At 41.2% G+C, this 10,216-nt stretch overlaps 1 protein-coding gene across 1 annotated transcript; it reads right to left on the bottom strand.

Moving 5' to 3' along the window:
- Positions 1-8,819: 8,819 nt before the first annotated feature.
- LOC136796826 (uncharacterized) lies at positions 8,820-9,401 on the bottom strand. The gene has a single exon (XM_067051636.1). The coding sequence runs from the start codon at positions 9,399-9,401 to the stop codon at positions 8,820-8,822; it is 582 nt and encodes a 193-aa protein (XP_066907737.1).
- Positions 9,402-10,216: the final 815 nt, after the last annotated feature.

Below are 10,216 nucleotides of genomic sequence, written 5' to 3' on the forward strand. Positions count from 1 at the left end.
TATTTATTAACATTAAATATCGATAATCCATTTTTAATTATTCTGTACAATTTTCTAGTCTTTTTAAAAAAATATCGATATTTCGATATAATAAAATCGGAATATTGTTGTTTATACTAAATATCGATATTACAACAATGGAAAATATCGAAAAAAATATGTAATTAACAAAATAAAATTTGGATATTCTTATTTTAAAATCTCTATATGATATTTTAGTCATTTTCAAGAAAATATCGATATTTCGATAAAGTAATATCGGAATATTGTTGCTTATATTCCATATCGATATTAAAACAATAGAAAATATCGAAATAAATGTGTAATATCAAAATAAAATATCGATATTCCTATTTTAAAATATCTATATGATATAATCATTTTCAACAAAATATCGAAATTTCGATAAAATAATATCGGAATATTGATGCTCATATTCCCTATCGATTACAACAATAGGAAATATCGAAATAAATATGTACTTATCAAAATAAAATATCGATATTCTATTTTTAAATTTTCTTCAATAAAACAATTATATTTTAGTTTATATTTGTTATGTTTATGATATGGTTGTCTTGGTGTTGGTTTGTTTGATAGTTATGAAGAGTTTCTTATGTATTGTGATTAGGTATGACATAAAATAAGTCTTCCTATATCTTTCTATGTTATCATTTTATAATTATTATTACTTTAATTCGTTAAATTTTCGATATCGATATTTTAAAATAATATTACTGGAATAGTTTAAAAATATTACCAATATTAAAAAATTGTTTAAAATCATTTGTTATCAAAACAGTAACGCTGACTTCTGCTAAATAATAATTTTATATTAAAATTAATACAATAATTGGCACTATATTTCTTTCTATTACTCCTAAGGCGTATATGTCATTTATTAGATTAAAACGTATGTTATAAAGATTTAAATCACGAAAACTATTATATTAAGTGTATGTCTGCTTCAGAAAATAATCAGGGAGGGGAATGATCCATATAGACTAGGTAATATAGGAAAAATAGGGGAAAGTTATGTAGTTGTAATTTTTGGTACTCCCCGTTTTTTGGATCGCTGAACATGAATCTATGGTTTGCTAACAAATATTTTTTCCAAAATATGTCTTGTGTTTCGAGGTGAGGGTCCACGATTCAGAAGAGTATGAAAGAATAAGGAGGAACGTCGATTTGTAGATCATTATTTTAGTTTTTCTCGCTAACTAAAATTAACTTAAAAAACTAAATATTCTTCCAGCTGAATTGATCCTTTGAGAAACTTCCTCATCAATATAGCCGCTTTTGAGATGAGCACCTATATATTTGAAATTCTGGACCTGCCCTAGTTTTTCTCCGTTCGCTCTGATCTCGGTCGTTGGAAGCCAGCAAAACCAGGTCATCCGCAAAAGCCAACACAGAGAATTTTATACAATTAAAATGACAAATTAATATCACAAATTTTTTCTGAAAATCATGATGAGCACTCTCTGTCGGGCAGCGATGAAGGTGGTAGTCCTATCGCTAACTCAGGGATTGTTTCGAAATATTCATCAACTATAAAAAAATTAGGTGAGATTTTTTGTCATAATATCTATAATCTTTATTATTGATTATTCTAACGTTTTCCATCAATACGTTTTTCTAATCTGCATTGCTGACAGATAATATAACACGATTTTGGGTATTTTTTGCCTTTGTCAGGAATCGTCAGAAACTGGTACTTTTGTGTGAACTACCTTACCCTATTGGGAGTGCGCAATTGCTGTGTTGCCATCTGTAGAAGAATCCTCGTATTCATAATAGATTTTGAAGTTTTGTACGGGGTACCAATGTACCTCACACGTAAGGTAAAGTATTATAATTTTTTTTTTGACATTTTGCTTTCGCCGATACTTAACTGGTGCCGAAACCCAGGAACTTTAGATACCGGAGTAATATTTGCTTTAAAAAAGAATTTTTTATCATAGTTTTCTCAGCTTCCAATTTATTTTTCTATTCTCTCATTTAAAAAAAAAATAAAGGCTGACAATAGTATCTTCAGACAAGCTGTCATGAACATGGAAGCTTTATATCAAAATGGGGTTCAGAACCAACCCTCCACGGAAGTGACTCCTCCACCACCGGAGCTTGCCCCACTACCGGAAGTTTCTCTAGCGGGAGCCCACGCCACAACACTTGAGTGGGTAAAACTACGCACAGCAACCGCCCAAGACTTGAGGAAGGCCGTTTCTGACCTCGAACGGTTAACCGGGGAAACAGGAGATCTGAGCCACTTCATAAAGGGGGGTGACCGACTAATAAGCCGAATTGAAGCGAAGTCTGCTCGATAGTGAAGATGCAGAGGCATTAAAAGCAGCGGTCGTCTGCAGAATGAAGAGGAGCATCCTAAATCAGATTCAGGCGGACGAAGAGACCCCTCGGAGAGTTATCAAGCAAAGATTAAAGGAGGCGTTTGGAGAAGGAAGGTGGGCCCCAGAGGAAGACATATTTATGATGATCAAAGAGACAAAGAAACCGAAACTGGGGAATATGCCGCGGAACTCCTGACACGCTTTAACAGAATACAAGATAAACTGAGCGAAATGATGGAAACAATCCAGGTACAGGGTCGTATGAAATTCTTATCCCTGGTATTAAAGATATAGTTGGCAAAGGAGCTAGGGAAGAAGGAAGGATTTCCTAGAGAGCGCTCGTTTGTGGAAATTGCTCAAGAACTCATAGAAACAAGCGCTAGAGAGATGGAGGCCCGAATGGAAGTAGAAGAACTAGGTTGGACCCGGAAAGAATACCAACGCCTAGAAATATGCCCAACCCTTGTAGGAGGAGAGAACATGGAGATGGTAGAAGGGAGAGAGCTAGCAACCAAGAAAATAGAAGAAGCCTAGCTAAACCCAGAAGCAATAGTCGGGGGGAGGACCGCAAGTGTCACGGTTGTGGAAAGATTGGGGATTTAGTGGCGCATTGCCCGCGTACGAAATGCTTCGAATGCGGAAATGAGGATCACATAGCCAAACAGGGCCCATATATGTACCGAAGAAGAGATGTGGGCCGAGGCGAGCCAATGGAGATTAATGCCCAACAGATACATAGAAGCCACCGTATGTTGAGTAGATCTTCAGATGAATCTACGCAAGGATCAGGAGCATCCGAGACCGAAGAAGAAGTCGAGGAGCCATGGAACCAAAGTAGTCAAGGGGACAAAGTGGGAACAAGAGGATGGAAACGGGAGAACAGAGGAGAATGGAGACGAGGGACTGGAGAGAGGAAGATGCGAGACATCTGAAGGGATTGTCAGCGGAGGGGCGACCGCACACTGCTGCAAGAGCTGCGGTCTGCATGTAATAGAGATAGCAGGAGTGATGTGCCTGCTGGAACTACCAAAAAGTATGGAGTGGTAATTGGTTACAGGAAGCTGAACGAGAATACCGTAGATGAGAAGTATCCGATCCCCAGTTTTGAAGACATTTTGGACAGGCTGAGCGGAGCTACGGTATTTAGCTCTTTAGACGTGATGGCTGGATATCATCAAATTTAAATGCACTCGAAGGATCAACATAAGACAGCATTTACATTTTTTTTACATTAAGAGAGAGGACATTATGCATTTATAAGGATGCCGTTTGGTCTCAAAAATGGTCCCATGACCTTCCAGCGCCTGATGGGTGAGTTTTTGCGAGGAATTGACGAATCTGTTTGCCAGATTTATATGGACGATCTCCTAGTGTTCAGTAAGAACGAAGAAGAACGCGGGCAGCATTTACACAGCGTATTCCAGAGAATTCGGTAATTTGGACTCAAATTATCGGGAGAGAAATCATCGTTGGGGCAGGAACAAATAAATTTTTTGGGAAATCGTGTGTTCCAGGGAAGGAGTTAATCCAACGCAGATAAAGTCGCAGCAATGCGGAAGATTGCTAGGGATGTGAAAAGAGTTCGGAGATTGATGGGAACTTTGAATTATTACAAGAGATTTATGCCAGAAATGGCGGAGTACCTCATCCCACTCAACAACATTCTGAACAAAGGCAGGAAGGTGATCAAGGACAATATCAGGCGGTACATGCAGCAGAAACTGGTGCTTGCTTACCCAGAGTTCACTCGGCAATTTACTATTACTACAAATGCGAGTGAATACGCACTGGGAGCGGTATTGTCTCAGGAGGGTGAAGGAGGAGATCGCCCAGTGCCATATGCCAGTAGTCGCTTGACAGAGACGGAGACCAAATACGGTGCTGGAACGAGAGCTCTTAGGAATAGTGCGGGCTGTTGACCACTTTAGGCCTTATGTTTTCGGGAGAAAGTTTAATGTACACACTGACCATCTGATAGAGGCAAGAATCGAAACAGGATGGGTTGATGCGCTAGATGCCACGGAATTAAGGGCGGCTTTGGTAGGAAGGGTAAAACGGAATGGCATACAAGCGGATGAGCTAACTTCATGGGATGAGGTTACTAAAATACTGAAAAAGGCACACGGGGGAGGACACTGGACGCCAGAAGAGGACGTTTATCGTCTCTTCACGGAAGTGAGAAAATCCGGACAATCAGTTTTGCTGAAAATATGCTGAATCAATATACAGCCATCTCCGAAAAACTAATCGCGACTGTAGGACAGACGGAAGCATCACAACAGGTAGCGATTTTTGACAAAATTTTGAAGGTGCAATTAGGACGGAACTTGATTCTACGAGAAAAATTAGTTGTGGAGAAGTCTTTCATCGAATGTGTTCGTGACATTATGGACAAAGGGGCCAGAGAGGAGGAAGAAGGAGATATTCAGCAGTGGATGCAGGTATCTTTTAGAAGCAGAAGAAATTACTAGGCGCGATTTGACCCAGAAAAGACGAAGAAGAAGAAAAAGAAAAGAGGACGCTCGTAGGTGTTATGAATGTAATCGTCAAGGCCACATTGCAGCAAACTGTCCTTCGGTCAAGTGCTTTGAATGTGGGGAGATGGGTCATATCGCAAGGGCATGTCCCTGGATTTACCGAAGAAACTCAGCCCCAGAACCATTGAAAGTGAACACTCACAGAACAAGTCCTCACATGGATGTTCCAACGTCAAGTTCTGAGGAATATTTAGATAAGAGTTCAAGTGATGAAGAAGGTAAGTCTAGTTGGGCATGGGTGTCAATAAAATCAAACGAACAGGCAGACAAGAGTTACAAGTCGAAAAGAGCGGACCAGAAGCAGAAAGCTACCATTTGAGGAGACGAGGGCAACCCAAGCAGACGAAAGCTTATAAACAATGTGTGTTGAGTGTGGGAGAGGTTATCCATAGTGCAGGGCCGTAGTAATAGATTTAAAGCGCTCATTGTTCCCGGGGAGTACCAGTACCTTGATTAGTAGAGGGTTGTTGAAGGAGCTGGATGAAGCCAACAAATTAAAGGTATGTACATGTTCTGTTATCACTTTGAGTGGCCCTTATAGAGTACTGGGGGAGTACGAATGGGATCTCGAGAACCTCACTGGGGTGAAAATGGGGGCGGTAGTCCATGTGTTGGAAGATCTAACAAGTCAATATGATATCTTGATCAGGAGCGATGTTCTGGATAAGGTTGGTTTTCAGATGAAGGGTAGCCACTAATAACTAATAAACTAATGGAAATGATCATCGCGTGGAGGTAGTTAGTGGAGTGAACAGGTACCCAACAATGTCGAGTTACTACTGCCTGAATTTATAGATATATTTCACAGGGAAGGTTGCTCCCTACCTGCCACTGGGAAGACCAAACATGAGATAAATCTTAAAGAAAACAAACTTTCGTATACAAAGGGCTGAAGATACCCGCAGTCAATGACAGCAATAATTAATGACCAAATAAGCGAACTTTTAGCCAAGGGATAATACGACATAGAACCTAACCGTTCAGTAGCCCCTTGTGGATTGTAGAGAAAAAGAAATGGGATTCACAGGGTGACCCCTCGTATCGCCTAGTGATCGATTATAGAAAACTTAACTGTAGAGGAAAGGTATCCCCTTCCCAGACTTGAAGATATGTTAAATCGCTTATCGGGAGCCCGTGTTTTTTAGATCCTTTATCTCAAATCCGGTTACCATCAAGTCAGGATGTGGGAAGAGGATATAGAAAAGACAGCATTTAAGTTTGGCAGAGGGGATTATGAATTCACTTGAATGCCGTTCGGGCTTAAGGATGGATTATTAAGTCCGAACGGCATTCGATTACTTACATTCCAGCGATTAATGGATGAGTTTCTTCGCGGGATGGAGATTTGGCTATAGAAATCTACATGGATGACCTTATAGTTTTTAGTCATTCCTCATCCCGTCATATAGCCCACCTTAAAATTGTATTTGAACGTATTCGGGAATTTGGATTAAGGTTGTCAAAGGAAAAATCCCATTTTTTTTAAGGAGGATATACAATTTTCAGGACACCTCGTATCCGAACAAGGGGTCAAACCAGGTCAGGCCAGAGTAGAAGCCATAGTGCGAGTTAATCCGTCTGCTAACTAAAAAGAACTTAAGAGTTTTCTTGAGATGATACATTATTATCGTAAATTTCTTTCAAACGCAGCTGACATAATCTCGCCATTCACGCACCTCTTAAAGAAGGGTCGGGCCTTTAACTTTACTAAGAAACGTATGGAGAGCTTCCATAGGTGAAAGAAAGCTCTAATTGGGGAACCGGTGCTAGTATTCCCAGACTTTCAAAATGAATTTAAATTGACAACGGATGCTAGCGAAAGGGTGCTTGGGGCGGTCTTGTCGCAAGAATCAGATATTGGAGATAGGCCGGTGGATTTTGCCAGCAGACAGCTGTCAGATGCTGAGTGGAGATATAGCGCGCTGGAGCGCGAACTGTTAGCCATCGTCTGGGCAGTCGACCATTTTCGCCCGTATTTATTTGGTAGGCATTTCTCTCTACGCACCGATCATAAACCGTTGCTTTGAACAGAGAGCCTTTAAGAGTTATCAGCTAGAGTCGGACGCTGGAAAGAAAAGCTGCGTACTTACAACTTTCAAATTATCCACCAAAATGGCTCAAAAAACGTTGTCGCGGACTGGCTTTCGAGGGCTCTGTATGTGAACCTTCTTCATTATCCAGGCCCCTCTGCTCGAAATAATAAATTCCGTGATGAGGAGAATACAGTAGATGCCGATGAAGTCCCTCTGGGAACCCACCATATACAACTCAACGAAACTGATACCATAATCAACCAACATAAACGGCAGATTATTTAGAAAACAAAAACGGAAGGTACATTGCGAACAGAATATACTAGGTATGGCAGGCACAATATTATAACTGTATGGATCGTTCCCTCGGTTGCACTAGAAGATGTCATCCGCATGTACGTTGGAAATAAAACCATCTTAGATCGTAGAAGCACCTGTTGGAAACTGAGAGGATAGGAGTCGATAGAAAGATCATTTTATGTTCTAAAATCGAGGAAACTATAAAAGATGTATAAAGAGTTAGTCAAAGCCTACCATGAAGGAAAAACTAACCATCGTGGAATACCTGAAATTCTGGTCGCATTGGGTCGCAAGTATTACTGGCACCACGTGCGTCGTTCGATTAAGGATGTTTTTCAGGCATTTACAGTATGTCACCGCGCCAAATACGACAGACATCCTATTAATATCCATCCAGAAATCACTCATACCCCAAATTCGCAGCTATTAGACATGCAGGTTGACATTTTTACTTGGGAGGGTTCACATTGACTAACATTGTTAGACAACTTTAGTAAATTAGCTATGGCATATTCTTTACCAACCAAAACATCTGACGCCGTTTGGAAGGGTATGCTTTCCTGGATGTCGTGCTATGGGATACCGCAAACCATTACATTCGACGGTGGGAGGGAATGAGGGGGAGTGAAACGCTCGTACCAGCACAGAGTGTTCGAGTTGAACATAAAATGGCATTTCAATTCCCCCGGGAACCCACAAGAGCGCGGGTCCATTGAACGCCTACACAATACTCTAGGGGAACATCTTCGGATGTTCCAATTATATAAGGGACTAGGAGCTATCGCAGCAATGCCTAGAGCGGTGTTGGCATACAATAACACAATTCATTCTACCACGGGGTTTACACCAGTAGTTGTATTCGGTCACCCGGTACGAAGAAGAAGAGATTTGCTCAAAACGGCATACGCGCATCTAAGAGACGCTGTCGTTCACAACCGCTTCTCAAAGAAAAACTTTCCAGGGCGAATCGCATTTACTTGGCGGTTCCAGATGATTCCCACAAACTATCATTGGGTACGACGGTACATTGTCAACCATCTTCTGGCCGTCGCAAGGGGATCAGCGCTATGAAGGGCCGTTCAAAGTTGTTGTGCTACGAGAACACAACATTGTTTCCATTCAGGAGATAAGTGGGGCTCAGAAAGTAAGGGATGCCCACTTACGGCACCGTCGCATCCAGGCTTTTAAAATCAAAATTTTTTTTCTCCCTTTCTTTCAGTCTAATTAGCTCTGCTAGTTTGTAATATGATTTTCTTGTCGTTATTATAATATGTATATATAGTAGGATTGATAGCTTTTTTTGTTTTTCGTGTTCTTTTTGAACACTTTAGCTTAAGGAATTGTTCTTTAGTTTCTTTATTATTATGTTTTATGTCTTTTATTTAATAAGCTCAAAATTAACTTTGTGAACTGAGATGGGGGTTATAAGTAGTGTATATGATAAGTACCATTAACGAAGTACTATCAAACAAGCATTGTAATAACAGCTAATAACCGATGTGGAAGGTAAAAATAAATGACAATATTATTATTCAAGTATTCAGAGTGTTCAATTCATTTCTACTTCTTTCTTATTTTATCTATACCAAGTATTTTACTGCTTAAAACTTCATCGTATTATTGGGTCCCCTCATAGGGAGCTTTAACTGTTCGATATGGACAGTTCTACGCTTTTTGGGTTCCTTAACACTTTTAATGGTAAACACATTGTGCTCCCTGATCACAATCACCCTGAATGGCCCCTCGTAGCACAGGACCTCTTTGCTCCTATTAGTACCCACACGGCGACAGACAATCGTCCCGATCCCAATTTTACCCGTAACATCTCGGACATCAGTGTTTTGACGCGCCACACGTTTAGTCTTTTCGCTCTTGACCCTACTTTTAACTCTACCCCACACTTTACGTAGAGATGATCCGTCAAGGATCGTTTCGCCCTCAACCACTGAACCTCTGTAATCCCGCCTCCGTCCGCGCATTCCAAATAAAACTTCGAAGGGGGAAAACCCTGTAACTGTATGGATGAAGTGATTGTATGCTGCAATCGCCCTATTCATCGCGTCGTCCGGCTCTAGCCCCTTATCCAAGTGATTGACCCGCAGGTGGTCACAGAGTGTTGTGTAGACGTTCAATTCCTCCTCTATTCTTCGGATGTCCCGGGGTGTCCAAGTGCCAGACCACATCGAGTGACTTCATCTTGTCCCGGATTGCCGCGTTATCGAACTCCCGACCGCCGTCCGACAAAATGCTATCCGATATTCCATGGAATTGGAACCAAGTTCGCAGTGCTTCCAGTATCATCCGCTGACCTGTCCTTGATTAGATGTGCCATGGCCACCTTGCTAAAAATATCAATGGCCGTTACCCATTTTTATGGTAAAAGTGTCGACCTGTAAATCGACTAACGGGATATCTGCGGTTGGAGTTTCTTCCTGTATAGCTTTGGGGGGGGGAGGGGATGACGGTCATATTTAGCCCTCAGACACACTTGGCAGTTCCCTATGACCTCCTGAACCGTTCGTTTAATACCCCACCAGAAGTATTTCCGCCGCAGTGCCTGTATCGTTTCCGCTATCCCTCTGTGGTTTGTCTTGCCCTGGTGGTAGGCAAGCGTAACTTCTTTTTTGTTATTCTACATCCCGTAGTGTGTCCAATAGTTGCGTACAACGAATGAAGGTCCTGTCTACCCCCAATTGTTCCGTCCTCCACAGGCGCTTAATTCTTTCCCAAATTACGGCGTTTTCCTACATACAGGTAACACGTCCTTCCTGCCTTCGACGCATCCTTCAGTGCTCTACATATCTGCTCCTCTCCCTCTCCTGGCTTTGACTACATAGTCGTTATAGAACTTCTCCCGTATTTATCGTATTATATTTTCATCATACCTGTTGTCCTTGTCTTCCAGATGATTTGTTTAGGCTTATCGTTTATGATTTCTTCTATTTGCTCCATCTCCACTGGTCGGTTGCCGCTCGAGCTATCAGTTCCTGATGAGGGC

Source organism: Halyomorpha halys, unplaced genomic scaffold (assembly GCF_000696795.3).
Source record: "Halyomorpha halys isolate HHAL.00 unplaced genomic scaffold, Hhal_1.1 Scaffold686.1, whole genome shotgun sequence".
NCBI classification, from domain to species: Eukaryota; Metazoa; Arthropoda; class Insecta; order Hemiptera; family Pentatomidae; genus Halyomorpha; species Halyomorpha halys.